The sequence below is a fragment of the Corythoichthys intestinalis genome, chromosome 14 (genome assembly GCF_030265065.1).
Source record: "Corythoichthys intestinalis isolate RoL2023-P3 chromosome 14, ASM3026506v1, whole genome shotgun sequence".
Taxonomy (NCBI): domain Eukaryota; kingdom Metazoa; phylum Chordata; class Actinopteri; order Syngnathiformes; family Syngnathidae; genus Corythoichthys; species Corythoichthys intestinalis.
The window spans coordinates 1,643,832-1,670,854 of record NC_080408.1 but is presented as its reverse complement, the minus strand read 5'-3'; the positions used below and the strand labels follow the sequence as shown (position 1 = coordinate 1,670,854).

The 27,023-nt window shown below is 41.6% G+C and overlaps 2 protein-coding genes across 3 annotated transcripts in view; one reads left to right on the top strand and one right to left on the bottom strand.

Moving 5' to 3' along the window:
* The first annotated feature begins 1,960 nt into the window (after window positions 1–1,960).
* Window positions 1,961–23,927, top strand: LOC130930014 (double-stranded RNA-specific editase B2-like). Its single transcript, XM_057857675.1, has 10 exons — window positions 1,961–2,057; window positions 8,557–8,916; window positions 8,995–9,281; window positions 12,108–12,210; window positions 12,276–12,447; window positions 15,127–15,290; window positions 15,356–15,503; window positions 15,741–15,922; window positions 21,340–21,521; window positions 23,178–23,927. Exons 1-10 carry the CDS (start codon window positions 1,982–1,984, stop codon window positions 23,349–23,351), a joined length of 1,848 nt encoding a protein of 615 aa, XP_057713658.1. The 5' UTR covers window positions 1,961–1,981; the 3' UTR covers window positions 23,352–23,927.
* Window positions 21,673–27,023, bottom strand: part of LOC130930015 (WD repeat-containing protein 37-like) — a 33,329-nt gene continuing 27,978 nt past the window's right edge. The window contains exon 14 of one of the 2 annotated variants that reach the window (XM_057857677.1): window positions 21,673–27,023. In XM_057857677.1, coding sequence (XP_057713660.1) covers window positions 26,892–27,023 — 132 coding nt within the window. In that variant the 3' untranslated portion in view covers window positions 21,673–26,891. The other variant, XM_057857676.1, reaches the window with a different exon arrangement.

Sequence of the window (27,023 nt, the reverse complement as noted above, 5' to 3'; positions counted from 1 at the left end):
TTTACAAATGTTAATAATACGAAAACTTTGAGGGGTTTAAATATAAAATTTCTATAACTTCTACTAACATTTATCTTTTAAGAAGTACAAGTCTTTCTATTCATGGATCGCTTTAACAGAATGTTAATGCCATCTTGTTGATTTATTGTTATAATAAACAAATACAGTACTTATGTACCATATGTTGAATGCTTATACCAGTCTTGTGTCTTATCTTTCCATTCCAACAATAATTTACTGAAAAATATGGCATATTTTATAGATGGTTTGAATTGTGATTAATTACGATATACATATATATATATACATATATATATATATATACATATATACATATATATATACATATATATATATATGCATATATATATATATATACATACATACATACATACATTAGGGCTGTCAAACAATTTAAATTTTTTATCGAGTTAATTACAGCTTAAAAATTAATTGTAATTAATCGCAATTCAAACCATCTATAAAATATGCCATATTTTTCTGTAAATTATTGTTGGAATGGAAAGATAAGACACAAGCTGGATATATACATTCAACATACAGTACATAAGGGCATTTGTGCGTTTATTGCGTCAAACATTTTAACGGGATTAATTTAAAAAATTAATTACCGCTCGTTAACACGATAATTTTGACAGCCCTAATATATATATATATATATATATATATATATATATATATATATATATATATATATATATATATATATATATATATATATATATATATGAATATATATATATATATATACACACACAGAGTTCCTCTCTGAGACCCCCAATTTGGCCACATTTCAAAACTGTCCGATATGCAAGTGTGATACATCATTGGAAAGCATAAAATCTCAATTTCCTGGGGGAAGAAAATTTTTGAACAGGAGGGCATTTAAAATTAAACAGGAAAACCCTAACTGGAGGCGAGAGCACGCGAGAGCAGAATTAAAGACGCCACGATTTTAACAAGATATTATCGCGTACTTACCTTGTTTCAATCCAAAAACTCCAAGTAGCCTGTATCACTGACACAGCTGTGAATGGCCACAGTCAGATTTTTGGGGGGATTTTATGAGTGAAACATGGTGATAAAACAAGGGTCGGGATGCAGAAATTGCAGACAACAAGGAGTGTTTGAGATTTTCATTTTCATATAGTTACCCTTTCAAACATTATTTCTCAATTTTTCTTTGTTTGGATCAATTATTTATCGTCTGACATATCGGGGAAAATGCGACAGTAACAAAACAAAAAAAATACAATTATGCGATAGTTATGAGGTAGATATTCGTGACTTTTTTACAGACGCCAAATTTTTCATTGTGACGTCATTTGTTTAAAAGTTTCTCACAGTGTTTGAAAGAAACACAGGGAGAATAGTCTGGCTGTGCCAGGCAAAGAAACTGTAGGACATGTAGCGTTTCACAGTTTAGTACCCCCCCATAACACCCCCCACCCCCCGGGAATTCTTGTGTGTATCAAACAGTTGGCTGGGAAAACACGTTATTGGAAAAAAAAAAAAACTATTATAGATTGCAGTTTTTGCATTACATGCAAGCGACCATCAATTACAGTACCAGTGTGTAGGATTTAAAGAGAATTCCTGCCCTCTAGCGGATCTTTACGCTCTTACACCTCCATCAAATCCGAGACTATTTATTATCATGACATAATAAATTGCCCATGATCATATTTCGTCTGATAACCAAGCCATCAATTAAGATGCTAATCTTCGAACAAGTCAAACAGACAAAAGGGGGCGCTGTCACACCATCTTCTCGCTTTATTATTTTTGATTATCTTTACAGATCATCTGCTCGTTTTGTTTATTTCTTTCCCCCGGCGTGCCAATCAAACTTGCGGCTGTCAATCATATCAGGGGTGGGGGCGTGGCTTGTGTATGTATAAGTGTGCGCGCAATTGTGGGCGCACAGCTGCTCCCTCTCGGTCTGCAAACACCCGACGTGATGGACTTGCCTGAAGTTTCAAATGGGGAGATGAAGATGAGGAAGAGGAAGCGGAGGAGGAGGAGTCGAGTCGCAGGTGAGGATTTGGGTGCAATTTCATTATTTATGTCAGTCGTAAAATATGTGCCTTTTATAGACACCCAATCCATTTGAAATGGGTTGGGCTGGCGGACCTCCCAGTCCATATTTAATTGGACGGGTATCGGCGTCGGTGGTGGCCGACGAGCTAACTCCAGGCAATAACTCATCATAAAAGTTTAGACGGAAGCGGGAAGAGCAAGTGGCGACAGGTCCGAGGCAGATGGTCGCGCGAGCGGGATTAGCGTGCCATTGTGCCTCATTGTTGCACGCTCGTTAATCCGCGCAAAAAGGCGGCAGATTACAGTTTGATGGCTTTTTTTTTTTTTAATATATATTTCAAGTCCCTCATCTTTAGTCAAAGTGTTTTTCCCGTTGCTAAGCCAAGGTCCATTTTCATTAACACACTTTGTTTTTCATTACACTTTCGCTTTAGCCTCCGCTAACATGAGGATCAGCGCTATGTTAACCCTGAAAAAGTTCATTTGAAAACTTTCAATTTCACTCCTTTTTCCGCTCACCCCCAAAAATGTGCAACTTTTAGATGTGATTGAAATTTGGAATTTCAACTTTCATAATCATATGCTAAGTAAGCAGAGTGACTATTGTTTAAAAATGAAATGACCTTTGGAATATGAGGATTAAATCAAGGGCGTAGGTTTGGTCTCAACAATATAACAGCATAACATGCTTGTGCACTTTTTGCTGAGGACGGGACAATAATAATAATCATAATAAAGACCAAACAGACCGGGTGAACGGGGGGTCAGAGCTACATTTCTCAAGAATATAAATCTAATTAATTGATAGGCTAAATGATCACTGCAAAATAAATCTGTATTGATTTATACCAACTGTCATATGTACTGGTTCATGTGATACATTGCTCGACTTAAACCTTTCTTTTCAAAAAGTATTAGGGAAACATTTTGAAAACTTCCAGAATAAATGTCTGGATTTTATTAGCAAATTTGAATCACAATATTTGAACATAACTTAAAGTTATATTAACATACACAATGAATACAAACTTGTTAATAATAATAACTAGGAATGCAAAACAAACATTTGTTTTAAGACCTCTCAACATTGTTGGTCCAAATAAAGGAATGAAATATAACTTTAAAAAAATCTTCTTAGTGAAGGAATAAGAAAAATAAATAAAAATGGAGCCTTCTTTGAGGTAAAGCCCTACTGCTTTTGTCCAAAAGCACAGCCACACTCAGCAAAAAAATGAAAGCTCCTTTGGGCTGCTTTAAGAATACATAAATAAAATAAAAACGAAAATTGGGTTGAAGGGGGTGAACCTCGGTTCACTACATTTCTCAGTTTAATTAATGTTAACAGTAGAAAACACATATAGGAGGACACTTCTCTCTAAACAGCTTCCGACTCAACTTTTGCAGGTTAGCAAGTTCACCAAGGGTGAAAGTGAGCGGGAACAGTCAGGAACGCAGTTCCGGAATAAGATTCAGGGCAGGAACGCTGTTCCGGTATACGGTGCTTTGAGTCTGAAAATATGACGGCAACTGTCAAAACGCGATGTAAAAAAAGAAAAATACACATGCATTTCATCTCCAAGAAGAAAACAATCTACCAACATTAGATTTACATACACAACAAGCATAATAAAGTGCTGTGTAGGGTAATCCGTTTCCACAGATATTTATTATTTATTTTATTCCATGGACGGCATGGAGGTTTCCCCAGCTGCTGCAGTTATCTGAGTCTGACGAATCCATGCAGCAAAGCAAAACGCCTGGACTCATTTATCCGTTCAATTGGCTGACATACTGCCATGTGATCACCAGAGATAGTTAGCTCTGATTGGTTCAGCTGTGCAATTTTTCTGAAACAGCTAAATAAATAAATAAAATAGGGCAATGCAACAGAAAATGCATCAAATCTTTAAGAGCAAGGAAAGAGCTAAATTGGCTTATTTATCATAGTTTGTTTTATTTGCTCTGATGGGGAGGTTCAGAACATCTTAGCGGTCAATGTGCACTTTGGTCTTATATTTGTTAATTTGTGTTAGGCTACCTACTCATTTCCTTATGATTTAAAAAAGGTAAATGTTTGTGCGATCTTCAAAAATATATTCCATTTCACTCTGCATAATATAAGTCAGTTGTACTTATTTTTTTTCTGAATGTATGTTACTTATATCTTTATTATTAAAAAACATAGCAAAAAGTAAATATTTACATTATCTTCAATTTCAATATACATCTTATGTTCTTAAGTAGTTAAAATTGAGATTTGGCATGTAGTATGTGAGGAAATGAGGGAAAATAGAAATTAGAAGATGGAGGTTGGGGTTATAGCTGTTTTTGTTAACTTTTATTTTGCAAATCATTGAAAAAAATACAATTTTGAATGAAAATCAGTGTTTGTATGTGTGACCAAAACAGTTTTCTTTGCATTTCAGTAGTTTAAGGAGGTTTGAACCCCCCAACCCCCCCCCCCCCCCACACACACACACACACACACACACAAAAATGAAGATAAAAAAAATTGGGGGTCCCAGAACGGAACTTTAAAGCACCTGAGTGTTTTCCGCCGTATATCAATCCGTAAATACTGTAATTCGGTCATAATTCTTTTGTTGTTCTGGTTCATGAACCCGTTTTTTTCTCTCCCCCCCCCCCCCAAAATAAATAAAATTTGTGGCTCCGTGGTGACTTTCACTTCGGGGAGTTCCGGCAAGAAATTCTAACCACTTTCACCCCTGAAATTCACAAAGTTTCATGTTATGCAAACTCTGATGCAGGTTGCAGCAAAAATTCAGTAGCAAAATTAGTGGTGTGTTCCCCGCCTCCACAACATTGACGTCTTTTTACATTAAAAAAAAAAAAAAAAAAGCACGACCCACAGCGGACCGTTGAGGACCGCATTGGAGACCACTGCCTTACAACATATGGGAAGACAATATAAATAACGGAAGTCATTATATAATGCAAGTAAGGTTGCCTAAAAGTTGGTGGGGACAATTTGATCATCCTGAAAAATTGTTAGTGTTATGTCCCTACCATCCCTATGCAAAACCTACACCCTAGGATTAAATCATGCATGTATTGTCAGTCAAGCTATCTGTTTTGGTGACAGCTGATGAACTTTTTGGATGGGTACAAAAAGTCATTAAACTGGAAGGGAGATGATTGTTTTTTTTTTGTTACCATATGTCACTTGAGTAATTCCTCATCTGTTGTTTGCTCATTTGACAAATGGCCGCTCGCTCGGATTTGCGGGGCCATTTTCATCACGTTTCATTTCACCTCACTGAGCGCCCGCCTTTTATCCAAGGGCGTAGGTTTGCATGGGGACGGTAGGGTCAAGTGTCGACAAACACGAACGTGTCCTTCCCATTTTATCCATATCTGATGACCATCAATCCTACCCCAGTGTTTCATTCCAACACATTGTCGAGGACAGCAAGGTGGCTGATAGCTAGAAATCCGAGCGCTTCTTGATCGTGACACGAGCAGTTGCATTTGCCCTCGTTTCAAAACAAGTCAATGGATTATTTTGTTCGCCTCTGTGAAAACACAGAAAAACATTTTTGAGAAAAACTACAAGGGTAAATGACATAGCCCACAAAGCCAGTTACCTTGTTGCGAACTTGTTGCTAAATCCAAAAAGTCCCATACTGTGGCAGAGACAATACTACCTGCCTGCAAAGCCATTGTCAGCGAGATGTTTGCCCCGATGTGGTTGAAGACATTGCTAAAGTCCCCCTGTCTGTTAATTCTGCGCTTTTCAAGCCTAACTGCTATAAAAAAACATAAAACGAGAGAGGCTGAGAGCTGTTGACGAAGATTCCTGCCAGGATATCGGCTCGTTTTCATCCATATAGGCTCAAGTTTTACACTGAGTAAGTATAAATCAGGGCTGTCAAACGATTAAAATTTTTAATCGAGTTAATTACAGCTTAAAAATTAATTAATCGTAATTAATCGCGATTCAAACCATCTATCAAATATGCCATATTTTTCTGTTAATTATTGTTGGAATGGAAAAATAAGACACAAGATGGATATACAGTGCCTTGCAAAAGTATTCGGCCCCCTTGAATCTTGCAACCTTTCGCCACATTTCAGGCTTTAAACATAAAGATATGAAATTTAATTTTTTTGTCAAGAATCAACAACAAGTGGGACACAATTGTGAAGTGGAACAACATTTATTGGATAATTTAAACTTTTTTAACAAATAAATAAACTGAAAAGTGGGGCGTGCAATACTACTTTCAGTGCAGCAAACTCACTCCAGAAGTTCAGTGAGGATCTCTGAATGATCCAATGTTGTCCTAAATGACCGATGATGATAAATAGAATCCACCTGTGTGTAATCAAGTATAAATGCACCTGCTCTGTGATAGTCTCAGGGTTCTGTTTTAAGTGCAGAGAGCATTATGAAAACCAAGGAACACACCAGGCAGGTCCGAGATACTGTTGTGGAGAAGTTTAAAGCCGGATTTGGATACAAAAAGATTTCCCAAGCTTTAAACATCTCAAGGAGCACTGTGCAAACCATCATATTGAAATGGAAGGAGCATCAGACCACTGCAAATCTACCAAGACCCGGCTATCCTTCCAAACTTTCTTCTCAAACAAGGAGAAAACTGATCAGAGATGCAGCCAAGAGGCCCATGATCACTCTGGATGAACTGCAGAGATCTACAGCTGAGGTGGGAGAGTCTGTCCATAGGACAACAATCAGTCGTACACTGCACAAATCTGGCCTTTATGGAAGAGTGGCAAGAAGAAAGCCATTTCTCAAAGATATCCATAAAAAGTCTCGTTTAAAGTTTGCCACAAGCCACCTGGGAGACACACCAAACATGTGGAAGAAGGTGCTCTGGTCAGATGAAACCAAAATTGAACTTTTTGGCCACAATGCAAAACGATATGTTTGGCGTAAAAGCAACACAGCTCATCACCCTGAACACACCATCCCCACTGTCAAACATGGTGGTGGCAGCATCATGGTTTGGGCCTGCTTTTCTTCAGCAGGGACAGGGAAGATGGTTAAAATTGACGGGAAGATGGATGCAGCCAAATACAGGAACATTCTGGAAGAAAACCTGTTGGTATCTGCACAAGACCTGAGACTGGGACGGAGATTTATCTTCCAACAGGACAATGATCCAAAACATAACAGAAGCCAAATCTACAATGGAATGGTTCAAAAATAAACGTATCCAGGTGTTAGAATGGCCAAGTCAAAGTCCAGACCTGAATCCAATGGAGAATCTGTGGAAAGAGCTGAAGACTGCTGTTCACAAACACTCTCCATCCAACCTCACTGAGCTCGAGCTGTTTTGCAAGGAAGAATGGGCAACAATGTCAGTCTCTCGATGTGCAAAACTGATAGAAACATACCCCCAGCGACTTGCAGCTGTAATTGGAGCAAAAGGTGGCGCTACAAAGTATTAACGCAAGGGGGCCGAATAATATTGCACGCCCCACTTTTCAGTTTTTTATTTGTTAAAAAAAGTTTCAATTATCCAATAAATTTTGTTCCACTTCACGATTGTGTCCCACTTGTTGTTGATTCTTGACAAAAAATTCAAATTTTATATCTTTATGTTTGAAGCCTGAAATGTGGCGAAAGGTTGCAAGGTTCAAGGGGGCCGAATACTTTTGCAAGGCACTGTACATTCAACATACGGTGCATAAGGACTGTATTTGTTTATTATAACAATAAATCAACAAGATGGCATTAACATTATTAACATTCTGTTAAAGCGATCCATGGATAGAAAGACTTGTAGTTCTTAAAAGAAAAATGTTAGTACAAGTTATAGAAATTTTATACTAAAACCCCTCTTAATGTTTTCGGTTTAATAAAATTTGTAAAATTTTCAATCAAAAAATAAACTAGTAGCCCGCCATTGTTGATGTCAATAATTACTTACACAATGCTCATGGGTGCTGAAGCCTATAAAATACGTCGCACCCAAGCGCCAGCACAATGCGGCAAACATCAATAAAACACAACATTATATAACATTAAATATTTTAACGTGATTAATTAAAAAAAAATTAATTAACGCCCGTTAACGTGATAATTTTGACAGCCCTAGTATAAATATTGAGAAATGATTTTATAATTAAATATAGTGTACAGAAAGTAATTTTGGAAGATTTTTGGAAATATTTTCTACTTCCTTTTATACTTTTTAAAAAATATTTTTTACTTACTAAATCTACTTCCTTTCAATGGCGGACAAAGGGTCATGACGGCAACAGACTTAAAATGTAGTATTTAAAACGGTCTTGCACCTACAATGACCAACCTGAATAAAACTGGACATGTATAAGTAAAATGAGTGACTTTCTGTTGCCACTAGTTGGCGCTGTAGGGTTGATGCAAATGACCCCTACAGGCTCTCACCAAGCATAGTTTGGCGCAGATATGTTGTATGTCTGCCAAGTTATGAGTGTTGAAAATATGTGGCAAGACAAAATGGCGTTTTCTCATTCCTGTTTGAATAGAGGTGAAGGAGATTCACCAACAACTGGACCACCTTAATGTAAGAAAGCAGCAGTCAGCAGGTGTAAGCGGCCCACCGTTGCCCCTCCGGATGAAGCGTCCCCAAGCGGAGCGCCTGGCGTGTAGGATGACGGTTCGGAAGAAGAACTCGGCTATCCGTGTGCACGAGCTGCGACCGGGATGGGCGGGCATGGATGTGAAAGGCCTCGGCTTCAGGGGCCGGGGACCCGAAAAAAAATCAGTCAAGTCGAGGGCGGCTGAGCTGGCCCGCCGGTCCTTCGTCCGGTTTCCCGAGGGCATCGGGAGCCAATTCGCAGATGGTGCGGCAGATCGCTCGGAAACGTTCTACGCGGACGGCGCAGGTGGCCAAAGCTCATGCACCTTGTCCTCTTCTATACCTTGGATGTAAAATGATAAATTCATCGCTCTTGCCTCGACAGAGCCTGAAACTTGGACCTGTAAACCAGCAAAGCAATGTAGTCCGGTGGCACTGCTGGGCCAACTGCGAGCGGGTCTGCGCTACTACTGCCTGACGGAGAGAATCCGTGGCCGGCCGCAGAGGAGTTTCACCGCAGCCGTCTGGGTGGATGGGCGGATTTTTGAGGGCCACGCCAGCAGCAAGGGCACAGCCAAGGCTCGGGCGGCCGCCGCCGCTCTGTTCAGCTTCTACCAACTGGGCGAAAGGAAGTTGGGGGGCCTCCATAGTGACAAACAGCAACTACCTCATGTGAGATTGACACTCTTCTTCTTGGACTTTGAAATCATATCCTCAATCACTTATACTGATGATGCAGAATCAGGAGCAACATAGGGTTCTTCAGTTTCTCACTCAAGGATACATAGACAAGGTCACCAGAGCAGGGAACGGAACCCACGACCCCTAGATTGGGGAACGACTACTTACCACTGAGTCACCTTACCATCGTCTTCTGTTCCTGTAGTCCTGCAAAGAAATCCAGCATGTGCTCATTTCTAAATTAGCAAAACCAGTTCCAAAACACAACCAATCCAGCAGAACGTCACTGATTTTATGGTCTTTTGGTACTGGTTAATCACTGCTAAGAAATCTGGCTGGTTTCTGTGCTAGTAAAAGCAGTACCAAAACAGAACCTTGGTAGATCTATTGTGTTTTGGTTAGAGTTTGACTGATATGGGGTTTTCAGGACTGATATTTATTATTAGTAGTTAGATGGGCTGATAACTGATTTTTGGAACCGATATTCATTTGCATTAAAAGTGTAAAAATTGGGGTATAAAAATGAATAATACCTAGATTTTTTTAACTTCCTAGACTCAGACACATCTCTTATAACGTTGAATAAAATGTTAAATAACTCCATCCATCCATCATCTACCGCTTAATCCAGGGTCGGGTCGCGGGGGCAACAGTTTTGGCAGGGAAGCCCCGACTTCCCTCTCCCCAGCCCCTCCAACCAGCTCCTCCGGCGGGATCTCAAGGCGTTCCCAGGCCGGCCCAGAGATATAGTCTCTCCAGCATGTCCTTGATCTTCATGTCCTCTTCATGTCACATGCCTGGAACCTCTCTGTCCAGGAGGTATCTGAACCAGATGCCTGAGCCATCTCAACTGGCTCCTGTCAACGCGGAGGTGTAGCAGCTTCACACCAAGTCTCTCCCAGATGACAGAGCTTCTCACTCTATCTCTAAGGGAGAGGCTGGACACCCTGCGGAGAAAACTTATTTCGGCCGCTTGTATCCGGGATCTTGTTCTTTCGGTCACGACCCACAGCTCGTGACTATAAGTGAGGGTAGAAAGGTAGATGGACTGGTAAATCGAGAGCTTCATCTTACGGCTCAGCTCCTTCTTCACTATGGACTGGTGCAGAGTCTGCATCACTGCAGACGCTGCACTGATCCACCTGCGGATCTCCTGCTCCCTCCCACCCTCACTCGTGAACAAGACCAACAAGATACTAGAACTCTTCCACTTGGGGAATGATAGGGGAAAATATTACATTATGCTTTTGTGAGGTATGATTGCTTCTGTGACATAGATTGTAACAACTTCGATTGTTTTTCACCTTGTTCCTATAGTTAGGAGACGCGCTTGAGAATCTCACGAGATAACGTGTTTGGACACGCCTGGGTCCCATAGAGATATCTTGTTTTGCACCCATAATATTTACCATTTGTTGGCATCTGTTGCAGCACAGCTCATTTGTCCCATGTGAAAAGCCCTTATTCAAGGGGGCTGAACCAAAAGTAGCCTCCGAGGGGTGCGTCCTTACAAAACTGGACATTTCCGGGCGACCCGTGAGGTCTGCCAGCGGGTCACGTACGGATCGCCTGGCCTTTGTCCCTTTGCCGCTTTACTGGAGTGTTGTTGGCTTCCCACTCGTTTGTCACGGTAAGCGATTTTCATTTCTAAGGGACAACTAGTTGTGCTGTTAACGTCACGCGGGGATTCTGAGATTGACAAACTCAAATCTAGCATCACGTTACCATTTGTTTGCTTGTTTGTGATATCTGTTTGCTTGCTTTTGTGGGATTGTGATCAATAAATCTAATTTATTCTGCATTTTCTGATCAGAAAACATCGTCTATTGAGCAAAAGTGTGCCTGTTACTGATTCACCGCGAACCTGGAAATTTCGGAAAACAGGGAAGGACCTTATCTCTGACCGGGAGAGGGCATTCCACCCTTTCCTGGTTGAGGATCATGGTCTCGGATTTGGAGGTGCTGATTCTCATCCCAACCGCTTCACACTCGGCTACGAACCGCTCCAGTGAGAGTTGGAGATCATGGCTTGATGAAGTCTACAGTACCACATCATTCGCAAAAAGCGGAGATGTAATGCTGAGGGCACCAAACCGGACCCCCTTAACGCTGTCTATAAAGTTATGAACAGAATCAGTGACAAAGGGGCAACCTTGGCGGAGTCCAATCCTCACCGGGAACGGATTCGACTTAGTTCAGGCAATGCAGACCAAACTCTGACACCGGTCGTACAGGGACCGAACAGCCCTTACAATGGGGCTAGGTACCCCGTACTCCTGAAGCACCCCCCACAGGACTCCCTGAAGGACACGTTCACTCTCTGAAAATTTTCCGCAGAAAATGAAACCCTGATGTCCTTGTCTAAGTATCCTAGAGCAAGATACTTAACCCTACGTTGCTCCTGGTGCTGCATCACCAGTAGTTCGATGAGGATATAGTGTGAAGCGCTTTGAGGGCCTTAAAAAATGTGCAAAGGTGCAATACAAGTGTAACTCCATTTACCTATACCATTTAACCAATCAGAGGACGGGGTGAATTCTGGTGCAGCATATCCTGGATTTCTTTGCAGGGTTGTGCATACCGGCATCACGATAAAGCTGGAGCTGTCAATCAGCTGGCGTGACTCATTGGTGCACATTAGCATTAGCGATCATCATTAGTGAACATTAGCGACGGCGCAGCCAATCGAGACGCCGTGACGGCGCAATGATCCCAAAGATAATTGTTTAACACGCCGGATACACGCGACCTTGTGTCACGGTCACCAAACTCACTCTTTCATTCATTCAGTGATTTTTTTTTTCTAACTGCTTACAGTTCTTGGCAGAGTCTATCTTCCAGCTGGTCAAACAAAAATATGAGCAGCTGATGGAGCAAACCTTGGCTACGCACGACATTGCCGCCATCGTCATGACGACAGGTCCTCGCCCGAGTCGGGTCGCTTTGCGGGAATCGGGTAACCGATCGGAATTATTTTGCCTCCAGGTTATGAGGTGAGCTCGGCCCAGGTGGTCGCCATGGCGACAGGGACCAAGTGTTTGGACCGGGATGCCGGCCATCTCGACGAGGACGTGTTGCGCGACTGTCATGCCGAGGTCGTGTGCAGGAGGGCGCTGTTGGGCTTTTTATACACGCAGCTGGAGATGCTGCTGATACGGTAAAATGACTCATTCAGAGTTTGAGACGTGACCCGATATTCAACTGGACTGACATTAAAGGGAAGTAACCCTGAAACTCCCTTAAATCAACAGGAAGTGATACCAAAATGCCCCAAATGAACAGGAAGTGACCTAATATCAACAGGAAGTGACTCTGAAACACCTCCAAATGAACAGGAAATTACCTCATAGCAACAGGAAGTGACCTAATAGCAAAAGGAAGTGACCCTGAAACCCCCAAATGAACAGGAAGTGACCTAATATCAAGAGAAAGTGACACTGAAATGCCCCCAAATGAACAGGAAGTGACCTAATTTCAACACCAAGTGACCAGATATCAAAAGGAAGTGACCTAGTATTAACAGGAAGTGACCCCAAAATGCCCCCAAATGAACAGGAAGTGACCTAATATCAACAGGAAGTCACCCCGAAATGCCCCCAAAAAACAGGAAGTGACCTCACAATGTCCCCAAATGAACAGGAAGTGACCTAATATCATAGGAAGTCACCCCCAAAATGCCCCCAAAAGAACAGGGACTGACCTAAAATCAATAAAATCAAATACCTCCAAATGAACAGGAAATGACCTCATAGCAACAGTAAGTGACTTAATACCAACAGGAAGTGATCCTGAAACGCCCACAAATGACTAGGAAGTGACCCAGAAAGGCCCCAAATGAACAAGGAAGTAACCAAAAATAAACAGGAAGTGACCCCCAAATGCCCTAAATGAACAGGAAGTGACCTAATATAAACAGGAAGTGACCCCGAATTGCCCTCAAATGAACAGAAAATGACCTAATAGTAACACGAAGTGACAAGAAATAAATAGGAAGTGACCCCGAAAGGCCCCAAATGAACAGGAAGTCACCTAATATCAATAGGAAGTCACCCAAAAACGCCCCCAAAATAACAGGAAGTGACCTAAAATGAACAGGAAGTGAGCAGATAACAGGCAGTGATCCTGAAACGCCCCCAAATGAACAGGAAGTGAACTAACATCAACAGGAAGTGACCCCGAAAGGCCCCAAATGAACAGGAAATGACCTCATATCAATAGGAAGTCACCCAAAAACGCCCCCAAAATAACAGGAAGTGACCTAAAATCAACAGGAAGTGAGCAGATAGGCAGTGACCCTGAAACGCCCTCAAATGAACAGAAGGTGACCTAACATCAATAGGAAGTGACCTCACAATGTCCCCAAATGAACTGGAAGTGACCTGATATCAACAGGAAGGGAGCCTGAAACGCCTCCAAAGGACAGGAAATGACCTAATATCAACAGGAAGTGACCAGATAACAGAAAGTGACCATGAAATGCCCCCAAAGGAACAGGATGTGACCCCAAAATGCCCCCAAATGAAGAGGAAGTGACCTAATAGCAATAGGAAGTCATCCTGAAACGCTCCCAAATGAACAGGAAGTGACCTAACGTGAATAGGAAGTGACCTCACAATGTCCCCAAATGAACAGGAAGTGACCAAATATCAATAGGAAGTCACCCCGAATTGCCCCCAAAAGAACAGGGAGTGACCTAAAATCAACAGGAAGTGACCCTGAAATGCCCCCAAATGAACAGGAAGTGACTTAATACCAACAGGAAGCAACCCTGAAACGCCCACAAATGACTGGGAAGTGTCCCAGAAATGGCCCAAATGAACAAGGAAGTGACCAAAAACAAACAGGAAGTGACCCATAAATGAACAGGAAGTGACCTAATATCAACAGGAAGTGACCCCGAATTGCCCTCAAATGAACAGAAAATGACCTAATAGCAACATGAAGTGACAAGAAATAAATAGGAAGTGACCCCGAAAGGCCCCAAATGAATAGGAAGTGACCTATTATCAACAGGAAGTCACCTAAAAACGCCCCCAAAATAACAGGAAGTGACCTAAAATCAATAGGGAGTCAGCAGATAACAGGCAGTGACCCTGAAACGCCCCCAAATGAACAGGAAATGACCTAACATCAACAGGAAGTGACCCCAAATTGCCCCCAGATGAACAGGAAGTGACCTAATATCAACAGGAAGTGACCCTGAAGTGCCCTCAAATGAACAGAAGGTGACCTAACATCAACAAGATAAAAGGAAGTGACCCCAAAACGCCCCCAAATGAACAGGAAATGACCTATTATCAACAGGAAGTGACCCCAAAATGCCCTCAGATGAACAGAATGGTAGCTAATGTCAACAGGAAGTGACTTAGAGGTTTACCTGCCGCAGTAAAGCGGAAGTACACCGGAAGGTTGGCTAGCCTCACATTTCAATTGGATTGTACGTCAACTAGTGATAAACTCATTGTAATTCATGACAGAAGCATGAAAATACCTTTCACTCTTCCTACCAAAATGGCCTCAGGGTGGCCATGTTGCTAGGGGCGACAATCCCATCAAAGTCAATGCCACCCTGTCAGTTCAAATGCATTGGACGTCTACGCTAAATGGTGGGAGGGTGCATTTTGGCTAAGGGAAGAACACACTTTATTTTTTTTTAACTCATTGTCTGCCAGTGACGGCCCAAGACATCCAATCCATTTGATGTGGGAGGGCTGACAGCGAATGAACGATCATTGACTCCTAGGGATAAACTCATTGAACTTCAACGCTGAAAAGATGACTGGACAATGATATTGAAAAAGTGCAAAAAAGCCTAATGATCCAACATTTCCTAAAGTCCTCCGGACCAGACGGCCGCAGGATCGGCGTCCATCTTTGAAGCGGCGACCGCTCGCCGCGGGGTCTTCAGACTGCAGGACCGCATCGGATTCCACATGTTTGTCACCTCGTCCCCGTGCGGAGACGCCAGACTCAACTGTCCCTATGAAAACTTCGCATCACGTGAGACATTCGGCCGGGCCTAACTACAGACGGGTCCGAAGTTCTAAATCCCGCGCTCGGTTCAGCCTCCAGGATGACCAACTCGCTACGTTGTGGCCTAAGGACTAAAGTGAGCGGCGGCCAGGGAACGCTGCCCATCGCCAATCAGAAAAGAGCGAGCGTGTTGCCGGGGAAACTTCAAGTCAGCATGTCTTGCACGGACAAAATTGCCAAGTAAGAACCACAAATGATATTTTAATTAGAGTTGTCTGATAATAACTTTTTAATCGATAACACAAAGTTGTCCAACTCCAAAATCCGATATATGCGGCACTCCCAGTTCAAATGGATTGGACGTCTATCACCGTCAATGGGAGTGAATGAATTGTAATAGTAATCCTTGCTAAATTTAACTGAATTTTGGAGTTTTTTTAGACTAGTCCTAGACTTTGAATTCTATGTGTTGAACAGGTGGTGCGCGGTGGGCCTGCAGGGGGCGCTGTTGTCTCACTTGGTGGAGCCCATCTATCTTCGCAGCCTGACGGTGGCGACGTTGAGCCACACGGGCCACTTGCGGCGCGTCCTGGCTCGTCGCCTCGCTCCCATGAAACGTCACGCCGCCCCCTATCGACGACAACTGCCGCTACTAGCGTGTATGCATGTTTAAATGACCTACAAAACGCCACTTCTGCAGAAATTGCACATTTACGGTGTCGGTGGCTTTTGGGTGGAGTGGTGCTGGAAGTGGGGTGCTGAGGGTGCTAGCACCCTCTGGTGTTGGGAAGAAATAAAGTGTTTTCGTAGATTCCTTTTTTGGGGGTGGGGGTAAAAATAAAATAAATAAAACATATTGAAACTATAGTGTAGTTAACTTTGGGAATTATATATGTAGAAAACGTTTTTCTTTTTTTTTCAAACTGGAAACTGCAATTTCGGGAGACATTACTATGGGGCTTTCCTTTGCGGAGATACAGATCTTAGCCCCGCCCACCCAGAGTGGTTGGTGGACATTTCGGCGACAATATCAGGTTACGTCCTGTTGATTTGGGGACATTTGGGGGACTCGTCCTGGTCATATCAGGTCATTTGGGGACCTGTCCTGGTCATAGCAGGTCGTTTTGGGAGGGGGGGGGGCGTGTCCTTGTCATATCAGGTCATTTGTGGGACACGTCCCATTTATAGCAGGTTATTTTCTGTTGATTTAGGGACATTTGTTTTTTTGCCATTGAAAATGAATGGAAAATTTGGACGTCTATGGCCGTCAATGGCATCGACATCCATTTGCGTCAATGGAATCCAAGTACATTGGCATCCATTGAATGTACATACATGGCCGTCAATGGCATCTGTCTAAATTGGCCTCAATGCAATGTTAATGCCATTGGAAATGAATGGGAAAATTGGACGTCCATGGCCTTCAATGGCATCGACATACAAATGCTTCAATTGAATCTGAGTACATTAGCATCAATAGAATCGACGTACACGGCCGTCAATGGTATTAACGTGCATAGCCCTCGTTGGCATCTGTGAACATGGGAATCAATGCGATGTAAATGCCATTGAAAATGAATGGGTAATTTGGACGACCATGGCCGTCAATGGCATCGGCTCACATATGCGTCAATGGAATGAAAAAGGGAGTGAAACTGAGACTTTTAGTATTCAACTGTGTTTGTGTGTCATTGTGCCCTCTAGTCACGGGGGGGTTGCATTTATAATACATGGGTGCTTTTACTTCCAATACAAAAACTCCAACACACACTGTGGGTGAAATAGAACGCTGTCTTTGCAGTAGCCTAGTAGTAGTATGTAAACTATTCAGCATGCGTGTGTGCTGCCATTGTGCACGCCTTGTATGGAGAAAAGGCACAGGGATGACAAATTATGGCCGGGCCGTTTTTGGATGGGAAAAGCGAAAAAAGATCCTAAGCACCCTCTGTTGTGAGTGACTTCCTGCGCTCGTTGTTGGGTCACTTCCTGTTGGATTTGTGGAAACTCAAGGTCGTGTCCTGTTGATTTGGCACCACTTTCTGTTGAATTTGGGTCAATTCCGGGTTATTTTCTGTTTATTTTGAGGCATGTATGGGTCCATTCCTGTTGATTTTATTGGTTAAGTAGAACCTGCAATTTCTGGAGAAATCACCATGGGGCTTTGCTGTGGTAGATACAGATCTATCGTGTCACTTCCTGTTGATTTGGGGACATACTGTATAGTCTACCCACGCACCACGTGTTCACTGTAGGGTTCCGCCCACTTGTCCGTCATTTTGACTCTGTATTTGCATTGATTTCAATTGATGGCGCAATTTAAAATGCATTTCATGGAAGACCCGGTGCTTTCTGATGCCGCAAACTCACTGGATCTGTTGCATAAAAGGCGTTATGAGGAAAAGCTTCGTTCTATACAGTCGCCAGATCCATATTTGATGCCCAAATCGATGTTTTTCGACCCACTGTCTTCGCCCTGTCTGCCTGACATCTCCTACGCTGATATTTAAAATGATCTTGTCCACACAAAATCAGCCTATTCTCACGAAAAACTTCAAGAGCTTGGACGCTTATAAATACTTCGTTGCTGGTTGGGTGAAACAGGTCCTCGTTTGGCAGGAATCTATCTTGTGCTTGGAAAGGTGAGTTACGAAATTTTCAATTCGAATTCTTTTGTTATTGCTAACATCCACTGTCAAGTCTAATGTATTTCATGTCGTTTGTCAATGGAGTTAAGGCTTTTAATGTTTATATGGTTTAGCGATAGCACGCACTACATACATACGTGTATGTTGTCGGCGATTAGCCTAGCAATGATCTTAATTGTGGTTATTTGTCAGCCCCGTAGACGAGGCCAGTTTCCCTCACTTGGTACCAGCTAAATATTATTCAAAAAATATCGATGGTGGAAGAAAGGGAAGTCACAAACATCTTGAATTTGAAACTATGTCGTACTACGTCGTATGTTGTCGGCGATTAGCCTAGCAATGATCTTAATTGTGGTTATTTGTCAGCCCCGTAGACGAGGCCAGTTTCTTTTACTTGGTACCAGCTAAATATTATTCAAAAAATAACGATGGTGGAAGATAGGGAAGTCACAAACATCTTGAATTTGAAACTATGTCGTACTACGTCGTATGTTGTCGGCGATTAGCCTAGCAATGATCTTAATTGTGGTTGTCAGGCCAAAACCCTCTAAATTAGTGATGGGACGAAATGGGCCGAGGTTCCGAAGCTTGTGTCGAGTAATGGGAGGGGTGTTTCCACGAGGCTTGTAGCGAGGCGCGCGTCATTTCGGCAGAACCCGGAAATGATGACGTGAGAAGCCTCGCCGGCCGGCTGAAGCTGATATATGCTTCGGAAGTGATCCGACGTTCGGCGCGCATTGCAAACACAGTAGGCTACAGACTACGGTATAAATTGGTTGCAAAACGCAATGGCGATCGCCTGTTATCTCACATTTTGTGCATTTCGGGCTCCTGTACTTGTTACATGATCTGTGCGCAACAGTGCAACCAGTGCAATCTTTTTTCGAGCCTTGTCCTTTGCTTGCGATGGAAATTGCGCAAAAAAAAAAAGCGATCCTCCCCTGTATGGGAACATTTTCATTTGATTGCTTTCAATAAGGTAAGGGAGAAGAACTACATTAATATAAATGTGAGTGTGTGTACCTATCTGAACCAAACATCAACAGAATGAACAATCCATTAGTGTACTGGGAGGCACAAAAGAATACCTACCCAAATTTATAAAAACTGACACTCACATTTATCAGCACCCCAGCTTCATCTGTGCCTTGTGAAAGAAGAATATTTTCCAAAGCTGGTGAAATATTGTCCAAAAAAAAAAGAAACCGTTTAAAGCCAGCCACTGTGGGAAAGCTATTATTTCTCAACAAAAATGAATAACAAATTATCCTTAGTACTTGTTTTGTTATTTTTGTTTTGTTATTTTGTTCACATACTAAATTACTAACATAAGCACATTCATATCTTTCTCATAATCAAATAACCATTGAATTCTTAACAATGTTGACCTCTTGGGCTTGTAGACCACTTGATGGCGCCATAGAGTAAATGAAGCACAATGAAGCTTTGCTACATGTGCAAACCAATTGGCTGCAAAGCTTCATTGCTTCATAAGGCTTCATTTGGCCATCACTACTCTAAATATATATTAAATGCATCTTACCGGATATAAAATGACTACTACATAGTCTGTGGTGATTTTTTGGTGTCCAATTTTCACGTCGAATTGCAGCCGTCCATTTCGCTCTTCTATTTGGATCCCTCGGAATACGGTAAAATTTCAAGTCTCTCCTTCCATCTTCTCTGTTAGTGCAACCAACAGCCACACACGCCTTCACCATTTTGATTATTAATGTTAAGGAGCAGAAAAACACGCCGTAAATAGGAGAAATGTACGTAGCCGTAATAGGTTAACACTATGTTTTGACGGACAAGTGGGCGGAACCCTACGCGAACACGTGGTACGTGGGTAGACTCTATAGGGGACATGTCTGGTTGCATGGGTGTCAATGGCATCGACTTACATGGACACCAGTTGAATGTCAATGGGCTGTGATTTCTTGGTCAACAATCACAACCACACAGGTTTTTCTGCCATTGAGAAATAAACGGGAAATTTGGAGGTACATGGCCGTCAATGGCAACGACTTACTTAGGCGCCAGTTGACTGTCATGGGAATTGGTCAAAAATAACAAGAGCCGATGTTTTCCTGCCATTGAAAATGAATGGGAAATTTGGACGTACATGGCTGTCAATGGCATACTATTTGAAACCAAAGGGCAAGTTTTGGGCGAATTTTGGGGAACCGTAGGTTTTTGCCAAATTCTGTATGCAACTTTTATGCCCCCTACCGTCCTGGAATTTTTAATGTGTAAATTTTGTGACTTGATCAAAAATTGTAAGACAATTAGCATTTTGATATAGTGCTGCAACGATTAATCGATTAACTCGAGTATTCGATTGGGAAAAAAAAGATTTGAATTAAATTTTGCCTCTTCGAGTATTCGTTTAATTAAAGTGGTGTTGTAACGGCTTTTTTTGAAAGTGTTTGCATTTAGTTTTATTGATTTGGGTGGATACACTGCCCTCTAGTCTGCCTCATTTCACATGGCTGAATCCAGCTGCTCCCCGTTAAGGCCAATATAAGGTAAATTTTTGTTTGAACTAATGTTTTTTTTTTTATGCATTCGTAATTTAGTTTATAGGTATATTATGTCATTTTTTGTGGGAATTTGTGCCTCAACCATTTGTAAAGAGCATTGTTTAAAAAAAAAAAGTTAGCCTTTTATATAGCATTTAAGCTAGCGGACTTTTGCTATGTAAGTTAGCCAATTGTTCTTTTGTTGTGCATAGATCCTCATTTATTTAAATTTTTTTGATACTGTTCGAGGCTCAGCTCAGTTATTTTAATTTTTCATGTTCTTTATCCGACGATTACTCAATTATTCGAACTAACTAGTTCATCGATTAATCGACTCCTCAAATAATCGATAGCTGCAGCCCTATTTTGATATTTATGATATGATTTTTAATTACCGTGCTCTTAAATCGTTCAAACACATATTCCCACAAATAAACTGCTAAATATACCTATAAACTAAATTAGGAATGTATTAAAAAAAATGGCTCAAACAAAAACTTACCTTAAATTGGTCCAAACAGGGAGCAGCTGAATTCTGCTATATTAAATGAGTTATATCTTATTCATTGTTGCCACAAGAGGGCAGTGTATCCATCCAAATAAATCCAACTAAATGCAAACACTTTCAAAACAAACCATTACAATGCCACTCTATCGAATACTCGAAGCAGCAAAATTTGATTCGAAGCTTTTTTATAACCAAATTACTCGAGTTAATCGTGGCAGCACTATTTTATATATCCATCCATTATCTTCCGCTTAATCCGAGGTCGGGTCGTGGGGGCAGCAGCTTTAGCAGGAAAGCGCAGAGTTCCCTCTCCCTCTTGCATTATTATTACTATATTAATTATATATTTATTCTGTATTTATCAGACAGTACAATTTGTCAGTATATATCGTTTTTTGCAGGTTTAGGCTCTGGCCAACGTCGTGCAGGCGGGAATTCATCCCGCATCAGCTTGAACTGGAGCCACGGCGACAGCGACACGGAGGAGCTGGCCGCCACGTCTGGGTTGCGTCGCCGTTGCGGGACGCCTTCAAGACTCAGCGGTCGTCATTTCTTCCACCGCTGGCAGCGTCTGCACAGGCGGGTAAGCGCAGTTGGTGGGGGTGGCCATTGATTAATTACCATTTAAAAAGGAAACACCAACAATTAATTGACTATTGAAATATTGGCAGTCCAAGTGTACATACATTTTTTTTACAGTGGTATCTTTCTTCCAAAAATCACCATCAAATGTGATCTGACCTTTGTCAAAATCCCACAGATGAAAAAAACAGTGTCTGCTTGAACTAAAAGCACCTGAACATTTATAGGTTTTCATATTTTAATGAGAAAAATAAGCAAGTGAAGGGCATACGGAGAGCAATCGAAACTAATTTTTACCAAACAATTGAAGTCAAGTGTGTCCCCAATCACAGATGAGTTGTTTAAAGCTGCCCCACCCACTATAAAACACACACCTGTTAAGAATTGTCCTGATGAGAAGCATTGTCTGATGTGCATTGTGGCTCGGTCAAAAGAGCTGTCTGAAGACCTGCCATCAAGGATTGTTGATTTGTTTAAAGCTAGGAAAGGTTACAAAACCATCTCTAAAAGTCTGGATGTTCATCAATCACCAGTCAGCGAAGTTGTCTACAAATGGAGAGAGTTTGGCACTGTTGCTTCTCTCCCGAGGAGTGGCCGTCCACCAAAGATGACGCCAAGCTTTCAGCGAAGAATACTCAGAGAGGTTATAAAAAAGAACCCTAGAGTGTCTAACAGAAATCCCTGGCACAGTCCAATATCTCTGCGCACACATCAACTATATGTCAAACTATGGCCAAGAATGGTGTTCATGGGAGGACTCCACGGAGGAAGCCACTGCTGTCTAAAAAAAAAAAACATTGTTGCTCGTTCAATGTTCGCAAAAAGGCACTTGGACACTCCAAAGAAGTTTGGCCAAAATATTTTTGTGGACTGATGAAACTAAAGTTGAATTGTTTGGGAGTAACACACGTCATGTGTGGAGGAAAAATGGAACAGCACACCGACATCAACACCTCATCCTCACCGGGAAGCATGGTGAAGGGAGCATCAATATTTGGGCTGTTTTTCTGCTTCAGGGCCTGGACAACTTGCAATCATTAATGGAAGTTTGAATTCAAAAGATTTGCAAGAAAACCTGAGGCTGTCTGTCAGACAGTTGAAGCTAAAAAAAAAGGATGGACAATGATCCAAAACACAGACGTAAATTAACTTCAGAATGGTTTCAGAAGAACGAAAAACAAGTCCTGGAGTGGCCAAGTCAAAGTCCAGACTTGAACCCTATTGAGATGTCGTGGCATGATCTAAAGACAGCGATTTATCCCAGGAATCGGACTGAACTGCAGCAGTTTTGTAGAGAATGGGCCAAAATCCGGATCCATGTGCCAGACTGATCTGCAGCTACAGGAAGTGTCTGGTTGAAGTTCTTGATGCCAAAGGGGGGGCACAAAATATTAAATGTGATGGTTCACTTATTTTTCCCTCTTCTGTCATTGTTTGCATACTATCCTCATTAAAATATTAAAACCTATATAAATGTTTGGGTGGCTTTAGATAAAGCACTGTTTTTTCATCCGTGTGATTTTGAAAAAGATCAGATCACATTTGATGGTGATTTTATGCAGAAATATGGGAAATTCCAAAAGGTTCAGATACTTTTTAATACCATTGTATATAGTAATTAGGGAGCAGAGGTTTTAACTTCCACTTGGTCCGTCAGCTTAACGACTGGACGTCAGAGGACTTGCTGAGGACGCACCGCGCCTGGAAGCGGGCGGCCGTTCCGTATCAGAAGGCCGTGCGGCACTTTGGCAACACCTTACGGGATGCCGGACTCGGAACGTGGAGCAGAAAACTCACGCGAAGCGCGCAAGTTGACCATATTTTTACCTAAATTGGACTGGCTTGCAAGTGAAGAATTATGTTGCACAAATTGTATTTTAACAGAATTACAACATTTAACTGGAAATTTTAAAAGTCACAGGAAATATATTTAAGGCTTTATATATCAAACATGTCACTGAAAAGTGGCCTGCAACTTTTAGATTATTAGCATTGTTAATGTCTTCATTTTGAAAAGTGTTTAATGTGTTTGCTTCATTTTGTGTTTATGATATGATGACTACACCCGCCGTTTTACCATTTAATTGAATGAGAAAGCATTTCAAAACTTTTGATCAGAGAGCCTGATTGTAAAATCAACTGGTTTTTGCCATGAGGCGCTAGCGACATCAAGAGGACAGCGGATGTACTATATCACTCATAAGAACTCATTTTATCCTCTAATTTAGTGTTCTATTTAATAGTCATGTAACATGATGTCATTAATAGAAATAAAGGAAAATGGGAAAAAAATATTAGCAAGTAAGTATTTCTTGTTTTATTATATTTTGATGAAGATGAAAAAATTACAATATTGACTGCACTCCCCTTTTTCTTGGGTTTTATAATGATTTGGACAATATCGAGTCCAACAATTAATTTGATAACCGATGAGTCGTGCTTGAAAAAAATATTATATGTCGATCAATCATTGCAGCCTCACTTTGAATGCAGCAGTGTCCCATTTTGGACAAAAATGATGCGCGACTTGTCTAAAGGTGAACAGCTTTTCAATAAAAGCGCTTTGTGTTGGTGAACGTCCAGCAGGAGGCGCCAAATATGAGAATAGCATCCTTTACCATATTTACTGTTTGACTGTTTGTATTACTTTAACACACCTAATATAAAATAACATTTAAATCCTAGTTTAAGAAAGCAAGTAGAATATATTTGATATTATTGGAGTCATTAAAAATTTGCAGCACCAAGACAATGGGCAGATAAGGGCATAAGGTACGGGATGCCTCCTGACTACGGAAGCTCAATGCGCGCGTCATGCAGCTGATTGAGCGAGACAAGCAGGTGATGGCCAAGACATCTACAAGCCCACGTCTGGACCACCAAATCCCGCCAAGAGCTTTCGGGGGTCAACAATGTCCAGAACAATGGCGGGACATCCTGCTTTTTCACAAGGAACGCCAGATAACAAGAAGACTCCACAGCTGAGAATTTGAACACTCTTGTAACTGGGTTAAGATTCCCTGATTTTAGCCAGTACTTGTTTTTCCCACACTCCCTGAATGCACCATGTCACATGTTAGCGGATTAGCCACCATGCTAATTTAGGCTAATTTATGTGTTCATGTGATTTTCTGTGCCCGTAGGTGCTTTATTTTTGTATTTCTGTATGTTAGCATGCTAATGATAACATGCTAATACTAACATGCTAACATGTGAATACTTTTGCATTTTCATTTCTGTTGGTGCCTTATGATTGTATTTTGTTATGTTAGCATTCTGGTGCTAATGTGCTAATGCTAACATAGTATGCATTTGTAGTCATTGCAAATGTTTAATTGGGTTGGTTGGTTGGTTATGCAGGCCAGGTGGTCCTGCCCTGCCTTGGGACCACTCCAACAAAAGGATGGCGAGCTAGAACTTGGGCCAGGAGCCTGACGGTCCTCTTTTTCCCTGTCTTCAACACAAGTCAGGGTCTGGTAGGAGGCTCTGCAACCTGTTTTTCTCTCCCCACTACTCGGGTCAAGCACTTCCAATGCCCATTGAACTTGTGACTAATCAAGCAGCGCTAATGGACACTCACCTTGTACCGCCATAAATCTGAAGCCATTCATTCATGCTCTTGACTGTTTGTAACTAACGAACGTTGGGATGGGGAAAGTGAACTGTTTTTTTCCCCCCCCGTTGACCAACTTTAACTTGTGTATACATTGGAACTCTGTAAATATTTGTTTATTTTTCTGTGTTACTTTTTGTAAAATACATATTTCACTCAAACCAACTCTGTCCATCTGTATTCATTGCCGCTGCCCTCTAGTAGCCGAACCAGAACTTCCTGATTTGCCCACTAATTGTCCACCTCAGTGGTGCTGTTAACATCACGGCTCACACTTGTTACACTCCTTTTGCACTGAGGCTGAAAAAATCTCCAACTCTGGTTGCTTTGGCAAAAGTGACGCACTGACTCATCAGACCAACCTGCAACAGAAAATGACCCTAAACAACACCCAAACACACCCTTCTTCCGGACCACAGCCTGCCTCACCAGAGCCTTCAAAATACTGAATTCTTTAGCTAGCGCCGTCTTTTCTCGGGAATCTTTTGTTGACCGGTGATATGGTGACCCTGGATCCAGCCTTCCTCTTCTTCTGGGTCTGTGTGCTGTCTTTGCCTTGCTGTCGACTTGGAACAAATTGTCAAATTCGGTTTCAAAGCCATTTTCCAGCTTTTAAAACGCAGTCAAGGGGTTAAAACGGAGGGCAACGTGCAGAATTTGGCCTTTTGGCCGGGTCGTTGGGAGTGCGCTAGCGCGGTTCCGACAATCTGGCTAAAGGGTCAAATTCCAACAGTTAACAATTGGTGAACGTCCAGCAGGAGGCGCCAAATATGAACGGACAAGAAAAAGATGAGTCAATGGAGTGGTTTTATTTTGATGGTGACATTGTTACAACTCTAACATTGATAACAAAAGTGCACATACTAGCTTTCACTCGTTCTGTTCACGTCCACAAAGACTCTACATCTATGTTCTATGTCATGGAACCCGGAAGAATTATTACTTTTTTTTTTTGCTAGAAGGAAAAGCAAACGTCCTCCTGTTTTTCAGTTGAATTACAAATACGAGCGTCCGATTTGGTATGCAATGACTTTGATTTCATTTTTGAGTTGACATTAAATGATTCATATTTTGTGGCTTCCTGACCACCACACTTCAATGTTAAAACAACAAGTTGGGGTTAAGGAGGTAAATAAACACAAAATAAAAGTCTTCATATGTATGTACAGTGTGTATATATATTACATTTCATGATACAAAGAAATGGAGGGCTAAAAAAAGTGCCAATACTATTGACAATTAATTCATGAGTCGTTAATTCATTAGAATACCAATTCATTTAATGTAAAAGAATTAATAATTATTTCACTGTTTCATGGTCAGTGTTCCAGTGGTTAAAAAAAATATTAAAATGTTATTTTTTTCCCCCATTAAACCAATTGGTATTTTTATGAAATGTATTTTTGCATTTTTTAAAGACACATTCATGTATTTAATCACATTTGTAATGAATTAATATACTTGATTTATTTAAGTTATTGATTGGTGGTTGATTCTGGCACTTTTTAGTCCTCCGTAAAAACAAATTGTGCTCACTATGTGTCACTTAACGCATTTTCTGCCATTGATGGCGACGGATGTCCAATCTATTTTGACAGTGAGGGGCGAACGGATTGGGCGTCCATCGCCTTCAAGGGCGCCAAAACGCAACCCGCTGCCAATGAGTTTAAAAACAAAGCACACAAATTTTCAATGCTCCGTCATTTCCCGCCCGAGTGAACCCAGCCTTGTCGCAGATGCGCGAAAACTCACGCCGTTTCACTTCTCCTGCAGGAGGGCGGGGATGTTGATGTTCCAGCCGATGGCCTGGCGGTCGAAGCCGCACGTGAACAAGTTGCAGGACGTGTTGTCCTCGCACCACGCCGTGCAACACACCATGCGGCGGTGGCC